The sequence below is a fragment of the Ursus maritimus genome, unplaced genomic scaffold, assembly GCF_017311325.1.
Source record: "Ursus maritimus isolate PB19 unplaced genomic scaffold, ASM1731132v1 scaffold_36, whole genome shotgun sequence".
Classification (NCBI taxonomy): domain Eukaryota; kingdom Metazoa; phylum Chordata; class Mammalia; order Carnivora; family Ursidae; genus Ursus; species Ursus maritimus.
Window position 1 is genome coordinate 12,481,683 of NW_024426230.1, and position 27,557 is coordinate 12,509,239.

The following is a 27,557-nucleotide window of genomic DNA, read 5'->3' on the forward strand; positions in this document are numbered from 1 at the left end:
CTAACTCCCAGCCCCTAGTAAATCACTTCCTTAGACTGGAATGTAATCTGTGGAGGGAAGGGATTTTTAGGGTAGACTGGAAGAAGTGCTTCCAGTTCTGCAACCTTTTTCCACTTTTCCTCCATTATTCTCTTGAGGACAGGGCCATTAACAACAATGGGTCTGAGAAGAGCTGAATTAACAAAAATCCTGAGGGAATGGTCCTTAGGTAGCCTGATAATTAAGGAAGCAAGCTTACCCCTACAGAAATTCCTGACATTGTCTTTTAGTCAAGGATGTACTCAGACAATGACTGAAAGCTCACTAAAATTCTGGGGTAGTTATCAGAAGAACCTTAGTTTTGAACAAGTACCTACCAACTCACAGCAACATGGTGTTTACTGCTAGTCTCTTCTGGAGGCTCTGACTCAAGTATAAAGGATGCTGGCCCCAGACAATACTTTAGTAAGAGCGGAGGACTCTATGTCCTTCAGAAGGCCTAAAGGACAATGGGAAAAGGAAATCCTTCTAATGGACAGATCCTGGGACTGTCAAACATGATTTAGGAACTTATTCTACTGCCAAGGGGGTCAGGAAACAGACTCAGGACATTTATTTAGCGGCAAACTAGTGACCAGTATTGGATCCTTTTTTCTAGGTTTCTTCCCTACCCAACCTCTTTTTCTAATTGATCATTTTTATTGATGTTTCCTATTGTATTTTTGGCGTGATGGTAGTAAAATGTGCCTGTAAACCCAGGGGAGGTCATTCTGGCAGGATGGTGATTACGATAACCAGATGGAGAGTGAGGAGCAGTCACTTATAGTCGTACTTGTAATACTGGATCACGTTAGGCAAGACTATCTTGAAGGGTGAGTTCTGTAGAGATTAAGATGTTAGTGGAATCAACCTAGTCCACGTCCACTTCTTGGGAATGATTCCAAAGCCCCGTTTTTTACCAGGTGACTCCACTTTCAAGGCTCCTGCAAATGGTTGTGCAAGGTTGTGTGCATACTGCATACTTCTGTGAGGCGCCCCTGCCCCATCGTCCTGGTCACAACTGCCTGAGACCACTGATCACGCTAAGTGAGCTTCAGTCTCAGGAGCTGAACTAAGAGATACCAAGAAGTAAGCAGCAGTCAGTGTAGTTGTGAGGTTCTGCAGAGTTGGGTTCAGAGTTTGCACCATGGCAACTCAAAGGCATGAATGCCAAGGCTATGGAGACAGGGCCAACATGTCACCCTGTATGGAGGAGGAGCAATGAAGAGGCCTTCAGAGAAATCAGTTCATAGAGAGTGAAGAAAGCAGACACATAGATGCTTAGGGGAAAGAGGCACAGAGGAAGAGGGAGAGCAAAAAAGAAGGAAGGTAGGGGACAGAGACAGAACTACACATGGGAACAGCCAGGGGCAACTGCAGACACAGAGGAAGAGACGAACTGTTGGTGACCTCCTAGACACCACAATGTCCAGCTATACTTCCTGCAATTAAATTCCAGATTTCTGATTCTTTTTAACAACTTCCTGTTTACAGGCTATTTTAGGTAGATTTCTGATTTCTTGCAGCCAAACAATTCTTGACCTAAATATCTGCTCTTTGACAGTAGCTGCATCTTATTAAATGTTTAATTTGCAACTATGGAAATACATATACTGCCTAACATAACTAAGATACTGTAAAAAAGTGAGGCTCTCTCTCAAGGGACTGTTTGTAACATCTAAACACTCAAAGACAGATTTGGTTTTATACAGTAATAATAGCTAACGTTTACCCAGCACTTCCTTGGGCCAGTTTCAAAAGCTGTGCATGCATGATCTCACCTATTCATGACAACTATAGGTTTTATTATTATCACTCCCATTTTGCAGATATGGAAATTAAGACACAATGAGATTAACTTGCTCAAGGACACAACAGTCAGAAAGGGAATAAAGGTGGGATCTACTGTTTATTTACATTAAAATTGACATTTGAAAAAAAGTGTATACATTCATTTAAAATTCATTTCAGTTGATAAATTTTTGTTGAATGCCTCTTATGTACAAAGTACAGATTTAAACTAATAAACTGGTTAACGGTGATATTACAAATATAAAGTCCTTTTAAATATCACTATTCAAAATAAATCTTCCTTTCTGTGGTACGTACACACACATATAAAAAGATGTGCTTTCGAATTAAGTTTTTCAATTTCCAAAATACCTCCTTTAAAACAGAAGGGAATAGATTCTGACAATGCTGTTTTTAATGCCTTAACCATTTCAAAATTCACTGGAATATCTGACGATAACTTTGTGTAGGCTGGACTCAACGTGAAAAGAAGCCTTGACTTCAGAGGGAAGTCTACATTGATGAATACATATCCATTTAATTAAATGCAGTGTAAGTTACACGTATATAAAAAAGTCAAATGACAAGAAAGAGGAGTTTTTCACGGAAGGTGGTGAGTAGCCAGGGATTCTGCTTCTCTTGATTTTCTGAGCAGGGCTTGTTTGAGGGCACTAATTTTTTCATCAAGTTCAGCCAGTGAATAGTTCTGCTGTAAACAACAAGAATACAAATTGGTGAATATGACTCTGAAGTATCTTAATGCAGATAAAGTGCTAAATGAACTATAACTACTTAAAATATGGTAAATGTCTTTTTTTTCTTCATGAGAATAATTTTTAAATTGAACTATATATGTCAGCATAATTTTTAAATTGAACTATATATGTTGACTATATCATAAATTTAAAGGCATAAAATAATAAGGCTTAAATATTTCTTTCTTTCTTTCTTTTTCTTTCTTAATGACAAAGCTCTCCTGGACCTCTTATACTTAGAAAGGATTGTAAAAACTTTCTTTAACTGACTATTCTCATAATCAACAGTAAAAAAATTAAACTTTAGGATTAGCTTAACTGCTGGAAATTCTCTTTTGATGGGTCAACTGCAATCAACTACCTCTCTTGGAAAAAATGATGCTCTCAAAAATGTACTCAAAATTTTACAATTAAAAAATAAGTAGTATGCTACTCTTAAAAAATAAATCAAAGGGGCGCCTGGGTGGCTCAGTCGGTTAGGTTAAGCCTCTGCCTTCGGCTCAGATCACGATCCCAGAGTCCTGGGATGAAGCTCCGCGTTGGGCTCTCTGCTCATTGGGGAGCCTGCTTTCTAAACCTTCTCCCCCCTGCCTGCTGCTCCCCCTGCTTGTGTTCTCTCTGTCAAATAAAGAAGTACAATCTTTAAAGGAAAAAAAAAAGTCAAAAAATTCTAGAGTTTTCTCCAACTTTAATTTTACATTACTGCCATTAACAGCTACCAGAACCTCACTAATTAAGATTCAGCTAATTAATATAGTACTATGGACAGTGGTGGGCTGAAGTCAACCTCTGCCAAATACCCTTTTTGGATTTAGATGCTGCTAATTAGTAGTGTCAGCAAAGCGGGGAGGGGGAGGGGCGCCTGGCTGGCTCAGTAGGTAGAGAATGCAGCTCTTGACCTTGGGGTCCTGAGTTTGACCCCCAAATCGGTTAAACATCAGACTCTTGGTTTCAGCTCAAGTCGTGATTTCAGGGTCATGAGATCAAACCCCACGGGTATAGGGCTCTGAGCTCTGTGCTCAGAGGGGGAGGGGGCGGTGTCTTCTCTATAACTTCCCTTCTGCTCCTCCTCGTGCTTGCTCTCTCTCTCTCTCTCTAACTACATCTTTTAAAAAGGGGGGTGGGTTAAATTACTTGATCATTTATTATTTTTCAGCTTTTTGTAACTGATACATTTTGCTACAAGTTAACAGCTAGATAGACACTTTTATATTTGGCCCATCTGAATCATTCCATGCCCTTGAAATAAAATTATTTCTTTAATTCAAGTTCATAAATTTATGCTGCCCTTTTTTTTCAGTCCTAAATCCCAGGGTATGATCTAAAAGCAACCAGAGTAGGAACTTTATTGATAAGAGAGGTATAAAACTAATCAAACTAGTTCAGAAGCCACAATGAGAATGCAGTAACTTACCTGAGGTGGTTGAACTTTTCTTCTTTTTCCAGAAAAGCTCTAGATTAAAAGTAAAAAAAGTAAGTAATCAATGCTTCTAAAATCTAAACAATTTCCTTTATAGAATACTGAACAAAATGTGGAGAGCCCTGGCAGAAACAAAGCCCACAACTCTCAGCAAGCACTAGCTGCCACTGACATCTGCCTTCTTGTATCTTGGAAGGTACCCTCCAAACGATGATATTAGAAGTACACAGTAGTAACATTGAAGCAACATGCTCTTCCCAGGCTCCTTCCCAGCTTCTAATGAGGGTAATTATGGAAGGAGGTGCTCTGGCGATTTTTTAGTGTCCTTTTTTTATAGCCTTTCATCCCAGGATGCTGAACCAAGTGAAGCAGCATTAGACAGAGGAAAAGACGATTTAGAGTACCAGGGCAAGGGGTGAAAAGACACCACATGCACACAGACCGCTGACTGACTCTAATGATCACTGTGGCTATCTGTGCAAACAGCTATCCACTGCTCCTCCACGTGACTCCTGGGATGCTGGTCGTACCCCACTGGTCTTGTCAGTGACTGGAATGGGCATGGGCCCAATCCTAGCCAATGAGTAAGAAGAGGTCTGCTGGGGATTAGGGGGAGAGCTTCTGGAAATTTCCTCACTTCTAAGAGAAAGCCCTCAAAGGAGGCAGTTCCTCTGGACGCTGCTGTATCTGAACAGGACACCTAAAAGTAGCGGTCTTGCCATCTGCCTGGGGAAAAGCCAACACCACGCAGAACTGAGGGTTAGGGCCCAATTCTTTGACAACCATGACAACCATGATTTAGCCAGTGAATCCATTACCGTGAAGAGTGTACTATGCTGAACTTCCTACTTTATAAGATAACTTCCACACTGTTTAAGGCACTTTGAGTTTAAATGTCTATAACATAAACTGACAGCATTCTCATGGACATGCTGCTGAGCCTTTTAAACCCTGACCAAATGATATTTTTTAGATTTTGTTCTTAGCCTCACAGAACCACAAACTTTTGAATGGCAAATTAATATATTGGTACATTTGACAAAGAAACCGTCAATGTAGGTAGCAAAATTTTCTCATGAACATTTCTGACCACTGAGATTTAGAAGAGAAGATAAAAGTCACATTTCCCTTTGTGTCAAAAGGTATTTCAAAGAATTTCAAGCTATGCCTCTTATCAGTAGTTACAGTAAGTGGGAAATCATTAAGTGTTGGAATTATTAAATATGGGGAGGGAAAGGTGCTTATATAAACAGGTTCCTTCCTTTGCCAAACTAAGCTGGGTACCTGTGATGGGGCCCATAGTCAGGTAAGGGCTTAATGTTTAATTTTGGTCAGAAGACTCCTCAGTCTTCTTCCTTTCCAAGAGCTGCCTTTTTACACACCTGATTAAAATATAATTCCCCCTGTAAAAAAAAAAACAAAAACAACTTCCTCTTGTTTGCCTAAGAGTTTAGTCTATAAAATATTGATAGTTTCCACGTCACTGAACAATCAGATTACTATTATATCACAAAGCCAAACTGAGAAGTATCTGAATGAGGAGAATAAGGACATCAATGATTTAGTAACTTGAAAAGAGTAAAATGGGGTCTTTGGGGGCTTATTTTAGGTGTAGTGTCTTAAATATTTCTTCCCTTTGAGTCCCATCCCACCACCCTGATTCGATCTTCATTTCTCCCCAGTGTGGACAATGATGTTTCCTAAACTATCTTCCTTGATTCTAATCTCTCTCTCCAATTCAGACTTCATAATGCCACCAGATAGGAACCTAAGTTTATAGGTTTCTCTTTCTCAAAAACGTAACTGTGCACCGATGACACTGGAATTGCAAACTGGTTAGTGTGGCCTTCAAGGCCCTCCAAAATATGTTTGCAATTTAATTTTCCAGCCAGATCCAGTTGCCACCTCATGTTTCGGGCCCACCACGCCCTTGGACACATACGTGGCCTGTGCACATGCAGTTGACTCCCGTCTCCCTACACTTTACAACCAGGAGTTACCATTATAGACTAAAGATTCCACCTAGTCAGTGCTTTGGAACAAAGTTAACACACCTTCAAAAGTCCAATAGTGAATTCTCAGCCAAACCCTTCCATTCACACATTTATTCAATGCCTACTACAGTCTATATGTTCAAAGATGAACAAGACACAGTTCCTTCCCTTCAGAGGTTCAAAATAGTGTGAAAAACAGATGTGTAAACATACGATTGTAAGTGATTAGTGCTATAAAATGAACAAAGTGCTGTAAAAATGTACTTGTGAAGCATGTTATATTTACTGTTTCAAGGGTCATAATTTAAAATCAGTAAGTAATTCTTTGGAAATACTCATAAGGATTCTATGTTCTAAATGGTTTATTTAGGTGATGTCCTTAAAAATTTTAAAACATTACCGCATTCAGATCTTTCCATGTTGAATGTGAAGAGTAAAGATCTTAGAACTATTATATTAAAAGGTGCAACAAAATACTAATCTTTGTTATAATTCCTGCTTTATATACATTTTTTGGAGTTTTGTGTCTGTTTCGTAACTGAAAAGAACTTCACATAGTCTACTTTTGTTCTGTGAGCCAAATACAATTTATATATTTTTCTTGTTAGCTTTTCCCTTCTCATATGCTGAGCTTCAATGTTACCCATGGTAACGAATCTCTGTTCAACTATGAGTCTTCCCTGTGTTTAGAATTCACCTACATGTAAATCTGAATTAAACACATTTCATTTAAAATCTTTTCAGAGTTCAGAATTTTCTACAAAAATTCAATCCTTAAGAAATTTAATGGGCTCAAATTTCCCTTACTAACTTTAGAAGCTAGAAGACTACATAGCATATGTAGTCTTTTCTGTACACCTTTGAAAGATATGTAAAAATATGTAATTGCCTTGCGTGTACTCCCAGCATGAGGATGGTTAAGAGTGATAAATAACATGCTGTGTCCTCTGCAGGGTATGTGTAGAACTCGTCTCATGTGCATGGACATTCCTAGTGCTGGATCTACTGCAAGCAAGGAGTGCAGCTCCTACAGATGGCACATGCATTCTATTATGGACGGGTGAGTGAGTATGAGATCTTCCTTCCCTTTGGGCCTGTGCCATATTTATTCATAGGCCTTGAGGACAGAGTTAATCTGAATGCTTCAACCTTTTCAGTGTTTTGTGCCTCCTTGTGGCTCACTATTAACTTGGACATGTCATTTCCAATACTAATCCAGAAGTGATCCTTCTAATGTATATTGTTTAATATTGTCTAATTAAATGTATATTGTTCCAATTGTGTAATTGGAAATATTTTTTTAAAGCACTAGTTTTATCACAGGAATGGCAACCTAACACATCCAGACCAATTCTGTTTACATTTGTAATGCTTCCGGCCGCTGAAGTTAGGCAGTCACCAAGTTGTCTCTGATAGTCTTAATGTTCTTACCCATTCTGTGTTTTAACTATCACCTCTGCACAGACTCTCCCAATTATACAAGTCCTACCCTTGAAAAGCTTACCTGATGTTTCTATCTGTATATCCTGATAGGACTTTAAATTCACATTTCCTCCCCAAATATCTCCCCCTCAGATTTTCTTATTTCTGTCAATGATGGTATATAATTTTTCCAATCAGAAAGTAGACTCACCTTTGCTCACTGTTTCTTTCCACAGCCAATCAATTATCAGTATTTGTCAACTTTATTTCCTACTATCTCTTGCATTAATCTTTTCTATTCTCACTCTCTTGTCCTTAGTTCAGGATCTCACTTCACATCTAAGCTAGTATAATACTGTCTCCTTAATATTAGTCTCTCCCTTCTCATTTACTTTCCAGAACAGTTTTAGATAAATCTTCTAAATAATTTGCACAAGTTCCTCCCTGCTCAAATGCTTTCAATAGCATTTAAACTATAAATACTTTGAACTTCTGGGTATAGCATTTAAGGTCCTCTATAATCCTACTATTCTACCTCTTTAACCAAACACTCTAAACATTCTATGCTGTGTATAAGAGATCCCCCAAAACAAGATTATGATTTGAAGGACTGTTCTTTTGTTAACCAAGTTCAATAGCAGGTAAATGTTAAGCTTTATAAGTCAAAATCAAAGAGATTAATGAAGGAGCAAGATCTCTCTGGAGGCATCTCATACTATGATACTCTCTTGTAAGATCAATTCTATTGTTAACAAGGACTATATTAACAAAGTATGAAATTGAACTAGAAAAATAGCCTGCCTAGGGATTACTTAATGAAGGCAGCTTGAATGGGAACAACATACAGTAGACTGTTATAGGAAAAAGCATAAAATCTTTATCAAGTCTTCTAGAAGATACATTCAAAGAATAATCCTAAAATTGGAAAGACCTTTTAATTAGTACAACCAAGAAATCTTCTTAATTAGACAACTGAAGGCCAGAGGAAATATGTGACTTATCCACATTTATACAGCTACTTCATGCATAGTTTCTGAAACTAAATAAATGCTAATAGTTACTGAGGTTTTACCATGTGCTAGGCAGTGTGCTAAGTGCTTGACTGGTATTATCTCATTTAATCCTTGCTTTAGGCCTTAGAACTTTAGTAAACCTCATTTTACATTTGAGGGGAATAAATCACTAAAACTCTTTCTCTAAATTTTTGATCTTTGGGTTTCACTGCTCACATTTGTTACGTAACCTGCCTCCTTCATCTGAAAATACTTCTTTTGTGTATCTTACTCTAATACCCAATTTGCCATTTTTTACTGCTGCTATACCTAAAATAATTTTAATTATATTTTAACCAGTGACTTACAATGATTCATGCTAATATGAGTTATTTTACATAATTTTTCAGATAGGAGTTTTAGTAAAATTTTCACTAAAAATTTAGCAAATTAAAAAATTTTGTTCACTTTTACATAATTTAGTTCTTTCTAATATGGCGCTGCTTTAAAAAAAAGAAAACCAAAAATAAATAAAATTTAAAAATAACCCCAAAAAAAGAAAGAAAACCAACCTCAGAAAAGGCAGGTGTTATATATAATCGCCCCAAAAGACTGAGGAAAATTACACAATGAGCTCAGGATCACTTGCCTAAAACCTGCTGATGTGACAAAAGAGACTTATCAGCACAACACTGTTTCTTAATGTCCTTGGAAAAGGGGGTAAGAATGAATGAATAAATAAGTGCTAGAGTTGAGGAATTAGACAAATATTGACTAGTCTTTCAAAAAGTTCGGTGGTTAAGGTAAAGAAAAAGATAGGGTGGCAGACTGAGGTGTTTGTCTGGTTAGTATGGAGGACAAATGCAAACATGTATGAGCTGAGGGAAGGAGTCTGTGGACAACGAGGGATTAAAGAGACAGAAAGGATAACTGACAGAGCAGGTCCGAGAGGAAGCCTTTGTTCTACAACGTAGCATGTTCATAGTGACAGGATTGACAACTACCTAGGCTGATTTATTATGCCATGGAAATGGTTCAAGTTTGACAATTTGGGTGATAATGATAAAAGTACCCCTTTTAAAAAAATTATGGAGTCTATATATAATACAATATTTGGAATTACAATTTTTTAAAAAACTAGGTAACTCCCTACATAGGACTGTGATCATCGTTGAATTATTAAAACGGTGTTTTGCCTATAGCAGATAAATGAGTGAACTGTTATATGATGAAGCATCGTAAAATAAACAATATATATATATATTTTTAAAGACACTTATACTTACTACAGATTGAAAATATTCAGGAGAGATTCCTTCCAGTTCAAGGATTTTATCCTCAAGTTTTTTAATTCTCTGATAAATGTCTCTTGGCACTGGACCACCTAAATACATTAAAAAAAATTCTGAGATACTACTGAATAATTCTTCTTACAAATTTTATTCTTAAAATACCATGCAGGGGTGCCTGGATGGTGCAGTCAGTTAAGCCGACTCTTGATTTTGTCTCAGGTCGTGATCTCAGGGTCCTATGATCAAACCCCTGCTCACCGGGGAGTCTGCTTCAGGATTCCCTCTCCCTCTGCCCCTCCCACTGCTCTCTCTCAAAACAAAAACAAAAACAAAACAAAACATGCAAAGAAGATGCTTATGCAGAGGAATGGGGAATATTTAAGCTTGAGAAGATAATGAATAAGAGTAAAACAAAATGAAATCCTCAGCTCACATTTCATTTCATTGTACACTGTGGGGTATATTATTCTATTGTACCTCTCCTCAAGTCCCATTTATGCTTCCTATTTTGCCAGTTTTATTTTATGTTAAATTCATTACGAGCTACTGAAGAATTCCTGTATAGAATAATTTGTACTTCTGATAGATCTGGATAGTTACTTGGGAGGAGAAAAATGCACAGGGACACCTAATAGTTCAATTCAGTGACTGCAGTGTATCTTTATCACTTCAATTTATATTACTCCTTACATGCCACATTCCCTCCTTTCACCTAAAAGAATATTAAAGAGGAGCTTTATCATAATTCTTAACAAACTTTCTGTGGAGGGGAAGATAAATCAAGGTTACTCAAATTTCAGGGTTATGATTATATACCAAATCCTCTTTATTTCTCAGCACCTCAATGTGACCATTCTGTCTAGACCCCCACCATCTCTCTATAGATACTACAACCTCCCAGTTGGTCTCCTTGTTTCTGCCTTGCTCCCACAGTCTATTCTCAACACAGCTGTGACCCCTTTTAAAATGTAAAAGTCAGATAGTGTCCTTTCTCTGCTCAAAACCTTCTAGTACTTTTGCATCTCACTCAGATTAAAAACCAGAGCCTTTACAGTAGTATCCAAGATCCTACACAATTTGGACAGTCTCTCCACACCCTTATAGTTCTAGCCACTTGATTCCTTTTTTCTGTTATTCAAGGGGGCCAAGTACTCTCACCTGTGGTTCCTCTACCTCCATATTCACAAGGCTTGCTTTCACCAACTTCAGGTCTGGGCTCAAAAGTTAGCCTATCAGCAAGGCCTCTCTGACTACCCTTTAAAAAATACCAATGTTAAAACCTCCCCCCCCCCCCACTGCAATCCCTATCCTTTCTCTTATTTTTTTTCCAAACCGTTACTATTACCTGACAGTCCATATATTTTGTTTATTTATTGCCCATCGCTCCACTTTAATGTAAGCTCCAGGAGGGCATAATATTGTTTTGTTCATTGGGTATGGCTGTGCAGCTTGTGCACTGCACAAACCTCGGAACCATCAGCGCACACAAACTACACAGGTGCTCAATATTTACTGACTGAATGACTACATAATTAGATAATCATTATGCAATTAAAGCATATAGGCAAATTTTCATTTCAAAAGTATCAGCTTGTTAAATACAGAAACTCTAGGAACAGGTTTCTTTTTTGAGAATGTTTTTTGTCTTGGGATCTGGGTCATTCTTGCTCTTGAGTAAGGTAAAATGAGTAACTTATCCAATTGACTTTGCTCTTGCTGCCCCCTTTACCTAGAATGCCCTATGGCTCACCTCTGTATCTTTCAAGAGCCAGTTCAAGCTTCACTGAATCAGTGAGGCACTGCCTGAAATCTCTTCACATGGAGGCTCCTTGCGCCCCACCATACCCTTCCTTCATAGCCCCATAACATTCCACTTCAGTATTAGTCTTTCTTCCAGATAATAAAGTTCTTGAAGCTAGGGACTGCAACTATATCATTTCAGTATCCCTTGTGTCTACAATAGCCCTTGGCACATAGCTGGAATTCAACAGATATTTTTCATAATTAACTACTTGATACTATTAGACTTTTTTTTTTTAGAGAGAGAGCGCACGTAAACTAGGGGAGCAGAGGGGCAGAGAGAAAAAGCGGGGGGGGGGGGAATCCCAAGCAGGCTCCATGCCCAGTGTGCAGAACCTGATGGGGCTGAGTCTCACGACCCTGAGATCATGACCTGAGCCAAAATCAAGAGTCAGATGCTTAACCGAGGAGCCACGCAGGTACCCTGATACTATTAGACTTAATAAGCCAGTCAATCCTTGTATACAGTTGTTTTGTTTTAAATCCATTTAATTATGGGGGAGGGGATTAATTTTTAATGCTAATCTCTTATTACCCTCAAAGTTTTACTCAGTCTCATCTTCTGCTTCCACCCAGCAAGTACTCCAGCTAGGCAGGACTCAAAAATTCCCTAACTGGATTTGTGTGCCTCAGTGCTTTTTGCAGATGGTGTTTCCTATTTTTGGAATAATTTGCTCCTGCCTGCTGACAGATTCCTACTAATCCTTCAAGGGCGCAAATGTCACTTCACCAGGGGTACCATCTCTTGACCTCCCCTGAGAGAGCTGAACACTAACTTTGTGTACCCACTGTACTTTGCATATGATCTGAAAAGGTGAAATGAACAATTTCTGGCACAGAAATTGTGCCAGACACTTATATCTAGCAAGGGAAACAGATACTAAACACACACAACTGAGATAACTGCTCTAAAGGAGGGCAGGGAATACTAGGTGCTATTGAGACTCCATGAAAAGGGGAGTCCATAGCAGCCTGGGATCAGGAGGGGAAAGCATGGGCAGAAGAGAAAGCCTTGGTGAAGGCCCTAGAACAGCAAAATGAGGGAGAGTTGAGAAGCCCAGAGATGGGGCTGGAACTATAGATGTAGATCATGCTACTTAAAATTACAATCCCCTCCCATCCCAAGCTCCTTTCTCTTCTCTTGGTCAAGCTGCTTTTATCTGTAGCTTTTCTTGTGTAGCATATAATTTATGTATTAGAATTTCTGTTCACATGTATTCTCAGTGCCTAGAATAGCACCTGGCTTACTGTAGGAACTTAATACTTATTTGTGGAATGAATGAATAAATACTAAGTTTGGTATGCATATAAGGGTAACAGGAAACCATGAAAGAATTTTTAGCTGGGGAGTAGCAATATCAGCAAGATCAGAACTTCAGGAAAAGCAATTTGGCCACTGGTACAGAACTGGTCTCGAAGAAGAAATCTAGTGGCAAAGCAACCAGCTAATATCCATCAGTCCGAGGCAGAGAACACAGTGACTTCAACTAGAGTAGTAGCTGTGGAAGCAGACAGAAGTGGGTAGACCTGAGAGATATTTAGAAGACAGAATCAACAGGATCTGGTGACTAAATGGGGAGGGAGACTCAGGCTTTGCAGCCAGTTAAGGTTTGAGGTTTTTTAAAACTGCGGTTCGATTTCTACTTATCATTACTACTTTGGGCATGTTGCTTGAGCTCTCTGAACTCAGTTTATCTGACAATAACAGTACCAACAACTCACAAGGGTACTGTTAAATATTAAGTGAGTTGACATGTATAATACTTCAAGAGTGACTGGCACTTAGTATTACTCAATAAATGTTCACTTCCCTTATGGCATTTACTGGTTTCTGTGCTTACCCTGACTGAAAAGATCCTTGAGGACTAAGATCACACTTAGCAATACTTTGTACCTAGTACCGTGGATGATAAGAATGACACACAGTCATGGTTAAGTTATGAAAGTGGAGGCAGGTAAAAGACTGTTAATTTTCAGCTGTGACTTAATCAACCAAGAATGTCAGGATCTATTTGGAATCTATTCCCATTCTACTAACAATCTCAAGTCGGTGAGAAGTGCAAGAGGAGGAAGAAGAGCATAAACACATGAACTGTAGATTCTTTGGGAGTAGGACTATGCTTGTTCATTTTCATTCCAATCAGAACAATGTTTTATACATGGCAGGTGCTCAATGAAAATTCTGTGACTAAATAAACTGGAGTTTAACTACTCGCAAAGGTACATTTATGGGGCACCGCCCAGCACTCTGCTTACCTGTCTGCAGTCGCAAATGAGCCTCAATATTTTGTAGCCGTTCTTCAACAGCCTGATTACCACAATCTCGGAGCAAGCTGTTAGGTTTATGACCTGACCCTTGAATTCCTTCAGGTCTAGTCTGTGGTCCATATGTATTCACGACTCTAGAAACTAAGTTAAGAAACATTTCAAATATAAATTTAATAGGCTTAAAAGTCAGAAATTCTATCTCCCTAACAGTACTTTATATTCTTTTTATAAAGATCATCTGACCATCAACCCAAGTACGAAGGCAAGACTTTTTGTTTTAAAATAAACAAAATTTAGATAGAAAGTGATTTCTATTTCATTTTGCTTCTAATCTAGGAAAAGCTTCTGTCAATGATGAAGGTATGCAGTGGATACTTACCTTTTACATGACTTTTAAATCCTGGATAAGGAGTAAAAATGGCATCAGTTCTTGCACAACTGTTTTCTAAGAAGAATTGAGATGAGTATAAGTTTAAATATATTCTTAACTTCAAATGTATGAGATTTTGATAAACTTCTAATAATTCATATTAACATACTACTGGATAAGAGAATTATCATTTTAAATAATAGTAATTAAATTGCCATCTCATACAGGATAAAATATAGTGAACTTTCCCCTCTAGAATTTATAATCTAATCTTATCTAATTTTCAGATTTACATATAGAAAAGTCCTTAGCCTCAGTGGCATAATTTAATATAATTTTTGATAAATACCAATATCCCCCCAAACCATCTGGGTCTTTGGAGAAAATATATTTTATAGATAGCATTTAAATTCTAAGCCAAAGAGACATCATTCCCTTTATTTCATCATAGAAATAAATAGAACTCATTACTTTTAGTGAAATACCTTTTTTAAAAAATTCAGCATTTTAATATTACTTATTGACCACATTAGGGATCATCTAATAACGATGACTAATTATACATTTAACACATTTTTATTTCAGAACTCCACACAAAAAAGATCTTGAAACATCAAGAATAACACATACGTTTCCATTTTACCTAGGTTTCCAATGCTCATTTAAAAAATCTCTAATCACAAAAGCCACCTGTCTCTTTCCAGACCGCTCTTTTCAAAAAATGCAGTTTTAGGAAAAAATAAGTTGTAAAAATTTGTTCCAATTTTCTTCTAAGTTGAGAAGTATAATTTTTTCCAAAATTAGGTATCAACAAATAAATTACAAACCTGGGGGAAAACTGGAATAATGTTAACATAATGTAAAAATGTTTTAAAAATTAAAATATTTAAAATGACATTAAGTAAAACCATGCATTGCAGTAAATTTCCTGAAAAATTCCCCTGATTTTATAATAAAAAACAGATGGTAAAAGAGATACTGAAAGAAAATTCTTTTTTCCCTGTGGAATCTGATTTTTAAAAAAATCTATTGTTTATACTTATATCAGATTGACAGGTATGAAAGGAATACACTAACATATTACAAATCATATTTTTTCAGTCTAAGTTTCCTTAATAGTTCTGCCGACAAATCAAATTGTGTGACTACAATTCCAAATTCATCTTTTATATATGGATACTAAACAGAATCATTTTCTTTTTCTTTCCTTTTTGAGACACCTCAATATACGTTTAAAGGGCCATCACTTCTCCATTCTCTTTCTACCATTTCATGGGGCTAAGGGTTAAAAAAAGAAGCTATCCTCCTTTCCAGAGTTATATTCCAAGTATATAGATTAACTGACCCATCAGTGAGAAATTCAGCATGGTGTGAAGATAGTAAATGTATGAGTGCTAGTCACTCTCCACAGCAATTCTTGCTGGCACTGTTTTGAGCCAGCAAGGGATTGAATGGGCCAAGGAATCCTGCTGAGCATTTCAATTCTTGTCAATTTCTATCCCCTGGTGGTTTATAATAATAGAGTTAGCAGGGAGAACAGAGGAATAACATTAGTGACACATGTGCTTGCTCCCTCAACAAACCCTTTCTCATGGGTTACTTGCAGGTGGATGGATTGTAGTACCTGAGACTGTGCCACTACTGTACCTGTTCTGAAAAGCTAACAGGAAAATATACGAAGTCTAGAGATATGCATGTATAATGTTAATAGCAAAACAGGCTGAATTTAGGACCCACTTGAGCCTGTATTATTTCATTATTAAGAGAATCAGTGTACCAATGTATGAGTCAATTCTAGGTTCATCTGACAATTCTGTATTCATAATAATTAGCTAAGAGATGTTAGAGGCAAGAAGAAAAATGTTCATTCCAATTAGGAACTCTTCTCCATAATTTTTTCTAAGAACTACTTGTTCTGATTATTACTATGATGCCTGAGTAAGATCTATGCTAGTGCTCTGCAATATTTTGTATTCTGCAGCATACCTGCAGATCTGTACACTATAGCATCAAGTAGAGAGGAAAAGGAAAATCTGATGAAAAACAGCAAATGTATACACTATGAGAGAAAGGAAAAAAGCATAAGACACCACAGTCTTGATGACAGATTGCCTTTATCGTGACAGAAGACATTTCAAAAAGCTCAGGAGTAGTGAGAAAACTGCTCCCTCTTGAGGAGTATCAACTTTACTAAGTTCACTTATATATTAACATAAATTCAAAAGTACATTTACAGGTTCGAAATTTATACAGCTTAGTTCCTTCTTATTAGTGAGACTGAAAAATGCTGCCACCCATACTTCATCTTTATTTCCCAAAGGCACTTTAAAAAAGAATCTTCACCTGTGGTAAACATTAGTCCTTTTATGTCCGCATTTATCTGATTTTTGCATAACTAAAATGAAACCCATTTTTGCAATGTAGTCTTATTAAACAGAATTTCTGCTGGCTTAGTTTCTAAATAAACCTGTGAAATAAGTTGTGATTTAATGTTATTCATTTTTAAAAACAAATGAAAAATCAGAGCAACTCTAAAAACTGTGCTTAAAATCCTATGAAAATTAACTTCTTCCAGGTAGTTACCTTGATTACAATCAATAACATTGCAAAATTCCCTGACGTTGTTTTCATTGATTTCAGCTTGCTTTCTTTCAATAAACGCAGATATTCGTCTGTCAATCTATAAACAATAAGTACGCATGTTTTAACAATTCGAGCATAAGACTTAAAATAACACTCCCCCCCCCCCAAATAAAACCTCCTTACTTCTGCTTTTCCAGCCTTTATTTGAACTACTTCTGGATCAAAATGGATCTGTGTCTTTTTCACATCTCCTAAATCACAATCTTTGTGCTTTTCTTCCTCCTGTAGGTCACTAATGGGAAATTTGGCATTTACTTCATTCTTGTTCCCCGTTTCTGTTTTTTCTATCTCTCCAACAACAGCTGTATTCTCCTCTTTAATCAGAGGCTGAAGTTTTGCTAAAAAAGGCTGAGAAGAACACAATTCCATCTGCAGCGGTTTAAACTAATCAAAATTAATTACACATTTAACATTTATATAAATTTCTGCTAAATAAATGCAGTATTTAATATCAGTTGACTACATGTAAAAAGTTGGCATATCAGGATACATAGATCTGATCACATGTGTTTGCTGTTCTCTGCTATTGTGACCATTATCATTTGGTATAAATCTGTTAAAAAAAAAAAAAAAGAAAACCTGAGGAAATTTAAAATTTTCTTTGAGGGAATCATTCTGTCACTCATCTTTTATTTTGTGCCAAATCAAAGCCTCAGCCTCTGGCACCAATGCCACTTAATTAACATGTCATTCAAATGCCTCCTCAGAACACTAAGGCTTAGTATTTTTCCTCCTTAACATGAGAGCCAGTGCTCTCACTCAGCAAAGCCCTGCATTATCACTGTATCACTGGAGATTCTCCACTTGAAACTGCAGTTGGCCAAAGTGAATGAGAGAGCATAGACATGAAATACATAGGTGTTATGCTGAGTGAACACTCAGGCTTTCCTGACATGGCAAGATAACTTCTTGGGTCATGAAATTAAATTTTTAAAAAGAAAATGAACAAGAAAAAAAACCCAAAACCTACCAAGATCCACAGCTGAAAAGACATCTATGCCTATCACTATATTAGAGGGGGTTAAAAAAAAAAAACAAAAAAACAACCCCATTGTATAATGTAAATTATACTACTCATCCCCCCCCCATTAATCAGGCCTCAATTGAGTTCTATCGCTCATTATTTCTGTCCTTTAATATTAGGGTTAACTATTTCAACATGAAACAGAGTTAAAATTTCCCATAAAGTCACTGAACAGAGGGCTGAAAATTAATGTTTATTCCATTAATCAAAACACACCCATACTTGTCAATGTTCCAGTTATTTTTTCATACCTATAATTTTGCTTCTGTTGTTTACTATACCAAGTACTCTTCTGAAACCTTGTAACATCTTAATAGCTGTAAAAGGACCAATCCAGACAGTTCTTCCACTTACCTTTTGACACTTTGTATTTTATACTTTGATTAGAGATAAACTGCAAACTTACAACAATTATAATTGCAGAGATGTTCAATTGGAAACCAGCAAGGTCATAATACTGTTCAGTTATTGAACTGAAATATTAAAAAACATAGCAGTACTATTATAAATAATTCAATGTTGACTTCTAATATAGAGGATGAATTATTTCAAACTGTTAAGAAGAAGAAAAAATAAAATAGTGACTGGCTACTTACTAAGATGAGACATTAATGTCACAGAAATTACTTTCTTTTTAAAAACTATGCTGAAACTGTTTAATTGCAATAGACACTCCAGGATGTGTCGTGCTGGGATAATGCCACTTCTTGAACCACTGAAAGCACTCCATGAGCCTCCAAACTCACCCAAGGCATGGAATCATTATCATAGCATGACACACACCTGCCGTGTCTTATTGCTTAATTATAACCCACCATAGATGCAACTGTATTGAATTTTCAGTGCAAGTCTAGAATTGAATAGAATTGCATTCATTCAATCTTCATAGCCACATCGGCCTATTGGACTATATTCTGAGACTGTCCAGATCACTACATAAATTAACAGATTTGCATCTAATCTGTTAGAGGCTGAAGTAACCTCTTATTGATAACACTATTAATACAGTGCTAAGACAGAACTGACAAATACTCTAGCTCATAATTTAACTACAGTTAATTTCTATTCTCAATACTGACTTAACATTTTTAACAAGAAATTTACCTGTAAATATAAAACATGTTGCTCAAGTGCACTAAAGAGCAAAGCGGGCTGGAATGCCGAGAGGCTCTGGAGCTTGTTCCAATCGATTGTAATTTTCACCACATCATCTCTGAGGTTAAGCTTCAAAAGGGCAAACCAGCAACATCACAAAAATTACACGATTAAGCTGTGTATATGGGATGTCACAAAAATATTTCTTTAGAGTAACATGCCTATTTAGCTCAAAAAGTTACCAGATTTTTAATGATACATTAAAATGCTCTAGTTACCATTTTAAAAGGCCAAGAAAGGTGTAATTTTCATAGAAAAAACGCAATGACATCTCATTCTAATTCTGTTCTTGGGTCTGTGTAATGGGACCATCTTACAGGTGAAACCATCCACGAAAGATGGAAAGATGAGGCTTTTTGATACTTCGTTATCTAAAGCCTTTGGATGAGGGCCAAGATAGGCTTGCCCTATTCAGTACTTCTAGCTCAGACCATTAAACAGAAGGGGAGGCACATTTATGAAAGTTCTGATATAAACATTTCTTTTTGTTAAATACATACACAAAGATATAACTGACATGTATCAGTATTCTGATGTTTTCTGAATCACATTTTTATCATTTTCAACTTTAACCAATTTTAAAATAATTTAAAAATCAACATTATTCAAACACATTATAAAGTCCAGGGATAAATAGCAATATGTTTATCTACTTCAAATAAAAAACTATAATCTAGCTGTGGAAATCTGAAAGTGAAAAACACTCTTACACAATAATGAAATAAATGGTCAGAGACTGAATGGAATGGCCAGATCTTTTGCTAAATAGTATTTGCTAATACTGTGTGAGGGCTTGTCATATAAAATTTCTTACAAGTTGGCTATGTGTGACCTCTTAAAATAATATTATACAGAAAACTACTAAGAACCCAAATATAAAATTAATACCAAAATCAGTGAAAATTTTAAAGGGAAAGCCTCCATCTCTAGGCTTTCAAGTGAATAAAAGTGAACCTCCATAAACTTTTCTAGGGACATGTGTTTATAGCATACTATAAAGATATGCTGCATGGTAGAATTAAGTTTATTGTTTTTTCAGAAATCATTTATTACAAGTCATGTTTTCTACAAAATATAGGCAAGTATTACATTAGTTCAAATATAGATGTTATGAGTTGTGATTTTAATAAAACAAAAAGATGAATCACTGTACAAAGAACCAGAGATCCAAAGTTACCATAAAAGGCATTATATTGAATGAATACTATACGACAAAAATTTACCACCCTTTTGCATGACACAAGAAACATTTAAAGTCCATATCATATAAGTATAAAGAAATAGGAAGTTTTGAATAGGCTGCAGTGGCAAAGATTAGTTTATAATCACTAAGGTTTTACGTTACGATTACTGCATTAATCTTAGTTTATATTAATGCCCATAAAAATTTCATTAGACAACAACTTATGTTAGGTATGGAAGTAAACTATTACTGTACTTCTCTAAGACTGTTAAAATCAGTTGATAACAAATTTATGAATAGAGTTTAGGGATAACACAAATCCTCAACCAAAATAAAGCATCAAATTTTCCAGAGAAAATAATAACTTACAGAAAATAAATCTTAATGTTGTGATCATATTCTTTCAATTTAACATAATTATGTAAGCCTTTCAAGCACAATTAAAGATACTTGGTTTTTTAAAGAAAACCACATAATAATGATACAAATTAACTTTAAAATTATCCCAATATATTCAACTATTTATTCAACAAATTCCCTGTTAGTAATATGAGTTCTATGTATTTTTACCCTTTATACTTGTAATTGTAAACCATTCACTCAGAAAATTAGTCTGACATTAATATGGACTATTTAAATATGCATTTTCAGTAAAAACTTAAATATGAAATTCCAAGATAACAATAAATAATGCTTCAGCTTAGTAAAATGAGCCATACAGAGGCAAGCAATAAAGTTAAAACCAAGAAATTTGAAATCTGGGATACTTTTTAACATTCAATTTTATGTTTCCTATTGAGGAGAGCCAACTATATAATAACTATGCAGAATGAAATTAGGCATATTGAAACTTAATTTTTTTTTTGAAATGTACATTTTAAAAAAACATCCTGTAAACTTGTTGCAAAAGTAAATAGTGATTTCCTCCAGGGGCAATTTTATAAGTACTATGGCTTTCATTCTTATCTTTAAACAATACATCTCGAATATAAAGAGTAATATCAAAACGGTTAGTATTTAATTGATGAGACAATGATTTAATTTTTTGACACTTGTACAGATTTTTTCCTTCACTGTGTCATGTAAACTTTCCAAATATTTAAACATTTTTGACAGGTGACATAAGTAAACTTTAATCACAAAATACGTATTAAAATTTGTAAATGAGTTTTAAAAATTCAGTATACAATATATTTCAAAAGAAATGTTTAAATTATTTCTTAATGTTACTTTAAAAAATATCTCACCACTGAAAATAAAACTTCAGTAAATTATAGGTGAGCATAAATTTTTTTCATCTTGACATTAAAATACAAATAAATCTTAAAATTCCAATGTCCAGGACATAAAACGTTCTTGAACTGTTAAACCATTACAGGTCTTGGGTGATAACACTAAAATATTAATGTCCCCAGGTCTTTAAAAAATTTTAATAAGTCTGTGGCAAACAACTGAGTTCAAAAGTTACAACTTTTAGCAGATTCTATTAATAATTGTTCTGTTACACCAAACAAAATTTTAACTTAGAATAATGCTTTTTTTAAAGTCACAACAAACATATTAGGATTTTTTAAAATACTGAAATAACCTTTTAAAAAATCTATTCTCCATCCACCCAGGGCTTTTAAAAATAATTTTTTTACAAATCAGACAAATGTTCTGCTTTCATAAAGGAAGTTAACATTATCTTTGACATAAAAGTCTGCTGTGCCTACTGCATGCACTAGTACCAACCCCATAACAAACTTTTAGAGCTGGAAAATATTCTAAGACACAAGAGAAAAGATTTCCTTTTTAAAAGCAAACAAACTTATTTTCAAGTTGTTTCTCATTTATAGTATGCTTTGCATTTTACTTCATGAAACGAAATAGTGACTTGATTGGAATAGAGTGTAAGGAGTACTTTTATTGAAATCCAATTTATTATGACATTTCTGCAGAAGCTATTTATCAGCCAGTTAAATTAATTAAATGACGATTAAACAACAGTTCTGATGCAAACTGTATCAATCATGGATAACTCATCGAACTTTATGCAGGAAGTATTTACATTAATTCCTTTTATTTTCCTCACCATTTTAAAGGGTAAGAGATGCACCCAACGACCAGGAGGAAAAAAAGAAATAAACCAAGTGATTTCTAAAAGCAAATCACCCAAAAAGGGCGGAGAGAGCTTTTCCAAAACTCTCAGGCCGTACTAACCTATCAATTTCTATAATAAATTCACTGCAGGAAAAGGGATGGTGAGCGCCAGGCACCTTCCAAACTCACAAAGCTTTTTATACATTCTCTCCAAGCATGTTCTTCTCGGAGCCGCGTTTCTCATTTACACTACGCTCTCTCACTCTTGGGGAGAAGAGTTGCAAGGAAATCTGATCTGCAGCCCATCCTGAACTAAGCCCATACGGCCTCCTCACTCCGACCGCAGACGGCTGGGCTCGGACTCCTAAGGCCTCAGCTACTCTGTCCCGGTCCCCAGCAGCCCTACGCAGCCCCCCGCCTCCGCTAAAGGAAAAAAGGGGGGAGGGGCCGGATAGTTCCCATACCCCTACTCCCACAGATCACCACTCACTTGTCCCACCAGGCTATGCAGAGAGCGAAAGATTTCGCAGAGCACCTCTTGGGAGAGATTGGGGCTGCAGCTCCGCTCCAGATTCCTGTCACCACTGCTCGAGCGACTAAGCTCAACGGCAGCAGCCATGACACCTTTGCAGGCCACCCCCGCCACCACCAAGTTGTGCTCACGAACCTCCCCCCCCTCCCCCGCGCGCTTTCGTCGCTGGCAGATGACGTAAAAACACAACGTCTCATTTACACCGGGCCTTTGAGGACCCACCCCTCGTTGTGACTGACAAGCCGGTGCACCAATCAGGTGCAGCTAATCGTCACGCCAAGGACCAAGAGCGAGTAATTACTGACTTGAGCGAGGCTGCGTAATGTATTTGGGATGGTGATTGGGGCGGTGGTCTACTGAGGGTTAGCATCTGAAGCTTATCTTGATTTTTGGATGTTGCTTATGAGCGTTGGTAAGAAAAAACTTACAGTTAAATGTTAGAGTTTTGAGAAGTTAAAATTTTAAGTTAATTAAAATTTTAGCATAGCGCTGTTCAGTGGTCTGGAGAAAGATTACTGGTCGTGGATGCAGCAGTGCTCACACCTGCTTCTAAATTTTGGAGAACTCTTTCACATAGAATTGTCATACTTAGAACATTTTCACCTCTACCTGGTTGTTTAAAACTTACACAAATTAACGTCACTAATTTTTCATGCGAGGGACCGGAGGATATGAAAGAACAATAAAATGCTGTACTATTCTCGTGTACTATCGAGGGAATGACATTAATTACTTTAAATCTGCAAAATAATTATGTCAAGTTTTAAAACGTGCATCAGTTGCTATTTCTGGGTGATACTGTAGAGACACTCACCCTAAAGCTTTCAAAGAAGTGAGACACCCTCAATACGATTCTAACAGTTTAACCCAAGTAAGTAATTGCATGCAACACAATCTTTGAAATTAGAAGGAAGACATAAATCCGAAGTGAAATTTGATAACGTATTATTCATCAGATTTATTAAAAGATATTCGAAGGACTTTTATTGTCAGAGTCTAACATTAAAAAGTTTTGTTGTCCAATTAAAAAAAAAAACAATTGTAGAAGAATTTCGAATGGTAAGCTCTATTCAAAAACAAAACCCATCAGTTTATAGATAAGGGACAGGGTTTTTAAAATTCTTAACTCAAATAGTCTAATGCATTTACAGTAGAGGAAGCAAAGGTGGAAACTTGCACAATATGTATTCTGTAGTTTTAGAGTAGGCTGAATAAAAGGAGCAGAATAGGCATCAAGGAACTGGAATAGGGGCAGTAGGGATAAAAGAACTCCTTTGACCTGTCCCTAGGGAGCCTCTTAATTAGGCTTTCATTTCCACAGATCACCAGGCTTTACAGGATCTTGAGAAATCTTGTCTATTCCCTTGCTCACAGCAAGATACACAATTTATAATCCCACCTATGTCTAGAAACATCCAGAAAAAGATTTCACAATATATAGTCTCAAATTGAGCAACCTTCTCATTCAAGGCAGTTGTCTCCAGATCTAACTAAAATTCATGATTCTTTGCAGTGCTAGCATATTTTCTTTGCCTCTGGTTCTTTTTTTAGAGGAAAATAATTATAACAGGGTAAATAGAATTTTTTTTGTAACAAATTAGCAACCAGTTTCAGATCATTTGTTTTTATCTAGGTGTGAAGGATTTTTTTTGTTTTTGTTTTTTTTACCAATATTCAGGACACTGGTAGGAAACAGTTGGGGACATGCTTTGTATATTATAAGAATACCATCTTTAATAAGGTACTGCTCAATCCTGCCTATGCCATCACTGATTTTGAAATTTCAAGTTTTACTTGTTCCCTTGAACCTCTATAACAGAAACGATGGACATTTGATTTTTATATAAGTTCTCTGTGTAATTCTGTGTTTCAATATCCAGACTTCCACTTATATCTTAGTATTGCTTCCTGAAATAATACTTGGAATTTAACTCTTTTGGGCATTATTTCTACTTTCCAGGGACCTTTCTTACTCCTTCCTGATTCTTATTACCTTCATTTGGGAAAACTTATTTTCTTCTATTTATTTTAAATAGAAGAGTTCGAGGCTGAAAAGATGTGGATTTCCTTGGGCTAACTTTAAATAGAAATATGTAGATAGTAATGTATAACAAAAATATGATGAAAGCTATGATATTTAGAAAGGGAATAAAGGAAATAATTTTCCCCTTACAGAAGACTAATTATCGTTTATAAAGTGGGTTCCTGAAAAATCTGTTGCCTGGCAGAAATGATTCAAAGTGTTGGTCTTAGCATTACCAACAGAATTAGAAATACTGTCCTACAAGTTTGTGATAAGAATCAACTGAGAGGGGCGCCTGGGTGGCTCAGTCGTTAAGCGTCTGCCTTCGGCTCAGGGCGTGATCCCAGCGTTATGGAATCGAGCCCCACATCAGGCACCTCCGCTGGGAGCCTGCTTCTTCCTCTCCCACTCCCCCTGCTTCTGTTCCCTCTCTCTCTGGCTGTCTCTCTCTGTCAAATAAATAAATAAATCTTAAAAAAAAAAGAATCAATTGAGAAGATAGAATGTATAAATGAAATCTGGGCTATCTATCTTATCAATAAAAATGTCCTTTATGAAGAGTCTTAAAGGCACAACTCCACTAAATAATCCAGTGCCCAGGAAAATGCCTGCAGTATTAATAGTGCTCAACAGATGTTTGTTCAATGTATATAGTACAAATTTTAACTAATTCAACAAAGGAAAAATAAATGTTATCTATGTTCTTTGGTTCCTCATCACCTGACAGATAAGTGTAAGTTCCTTAGAATGGCGTCTTAGGCTCTTCTCATGATCTGGTGTTTCCCTAAATTTCCAGCCTCATTTTCTGCCACAAACCATCTGGTGCTCAATGCTCCTGAAACTGCTCTTAGTTCTTCAAAACTTTACTATTTTTTGCCTCCATGTTTGTTTTGTTTTGTTTTTTTATGCCCTTGCCTCTGGTCAGCTTGTAAAACTCCTATTCCTTCTTCAAACTCCAGCTCAGAAATCTCTGGGAAGTCTTTCCTTAATTCTTCTCATAGAGAGTTTATCTTTTCTGCTAAACTACTCCTACAGCTTGTATATACTTTCCATTATTGTACTTATCATATTGATACTGACATTTCCTTGACTCTGAGTCTGTCTCTCCATTGAACTGTGAGCATTTATATGCATCATGTTCATGTACTTAAGGTTTGCTATAGTACCTGGCATACAGCAACTACTCAGTATATGCTTGTTGAGCTGAATTTATTTGCCTGTCTAGGGTAAACAGATAAGTAAAATGGAAAAAAAACCAAGTTTCTACTCTTGAGGGGAAATTGTAACACATAGTAAAAATGATACACAAATTCATTTCAAATAACAAAACATGTCTGTTTATCCTCTTCTGGAATAATACCAAATTCAGAGTGCTCAAATTTTTCTTACTGAATAAATATAGCTAGCCTCCATAACTATTCTCATGAATGATAGCCATACCAATTAATTGTACCTTCTGTATGCCAGACACTCTGACCAGCATGAGAGATGAAAAGAGGAATCAGACAAGGACTCTCAAAGAGCTCCAGTTTTAGTGCTAGGCATATATGTAAACAAACAACTATGATATGATGTGAGAATGATCATTTTAGAAGTATGTATAAGGCAATAAAACCAGTTAGTTCCTGTGGGGAGGTGTTTAGATTCAGTGTCAGGAAAAGCTCTAAACACTTGATGTATAACATGGATTGATTTATACTCAAATGATGAGTATAAATTTCTCAATTTAGATAAAGCATGAGCAGCAACTTGAAAATGCGTAATGTGTTTAGGGAGGATACATTGAAGAGAGAAGTATGGCTAAGCCAGCATTTCCCAAAGTTTGTTCTGCTGAATACTAGTCCTGTAAGGTGCTTCTTTAACAAAAGTTTCCATGGCCAAATAAGTTGGAATAATATTGACTAATTGTGTTACCATGTCATGAAATGGATCACAACATTCCACTTTCTATTAGCAAGGAGCTCACGCTACAGTCAAGTCCAAGGACACAGCTAAACAAATCCCAGAATCACATCTTTGAGAATTTGTTTGCTGGGACTCTCCATACCAACTTCTGAGTCAGTCAGGGTTTAGTTAGAAAATAGAAACCATACCTGTTATTTGAACAGAAAATGTTAATAAAAATTGTTATTAGGGTAAATTATTAACTCAAAAGATAATAAGGAAACAATAATATATCACAAATTTAGCAAATTCAAGAAGCAGCTAACCCCTCTAGGGCTGGGGGAACAAAGGGAAGAGTTTGGAATTATTAAAATTTAGGAATAAATTTAGGGATTCTGTGGAATCCCTCAGAGAAGGGGGTGGTGCTCAGCTGGGATTGGTGTCTTAAGAGGTGAGGGGACGCGACGAGGCTAATTTGGCAAGTGTTCAAAACTGCAAAGAGAGCAACCAATCACCGCAGAACAACACCATGCAGTCTAACACAGCAACTGGGATCCCTAAAGGAGAATAGAGACAGATTGGGGCAGAAGAAACATTTCGAGAGATGATGGCTGAGAAATTTCCAAAAATGATGAAAGCATCAAATGATGGATCCAAGAAACCTAGAGAACTCCAGTAGTAGTTGTATAGTGCTGTGTAACAAATTACCCCCAAATTTAGTGGCTTAAAATAACAAACATTTCTTGTCTCCTAGTTTCTGTGGGTCAGAAATTTAGGAGTGGCTTTCCTTGGTGGTCTGTCACCCACTGTGGAGAAAGCCAGCAAGGCAGAAGCCATAGTGCCTTTTAGGACCTAGTGTTTCAAGTCACAAACCGTCAACTGCCATCTGATTCGGTTTGTCAGTAGCAA

At 36.4% G+C, this 27,557-nt stretch overlaps 1 protein-coding gene across 5 annotated transcripts; it reads right to left on the reverse strand.

Moving 5' to 3' along the window:
- Nucleotides 1–1,917: 1,917 nt before the first annotated feature.
- Nucleotides 1,918–22,881, reverse strand: LOC103666494 (MAP3K12 binding inhibitory protein 1). Of its 5 annotated transcripts, none has more exons than XM_040620843.1 (9): nt 22,745–22,881; nt 18,894–19,013; nt 16,889–17,113; nt 16,706–16,802; nt 14,132–14,197; nt 13,741–13,893; nt 9,679–9,776; nt 3,979–4,017; nt 1,918–2,518 (listed from the first exon to the last, which is right to left on the reverse strand). In XM_040620843.1, the coding sequence occupies exons 1-9, from the start codon at nt 22,826–22,828 to the stop codon at nt 2,411–2,413; spliced, it is 990 nt and encodes a 329-aa protein (XP_040476777.1). In that variant the 5' UTR covers nt 22,829–22,881; the 3' UTR covers nt 1,918–2,410. The 5 variants fall into 5 exon arrangements, with proteins under 5 accessions (XP_040476777.1, XP_040476776.1, XP_040476775.1 ...); XM_040620842.1 differs by having other exon boundaries at nt 1,918–2,515; nt 22,700–22,872; XM_040620841.1 differs by having other exon boundaries at nt 22,700–22,871.
- Nucleotides 22,882–27,557: the final 4,676 nt, after the last annotated feature.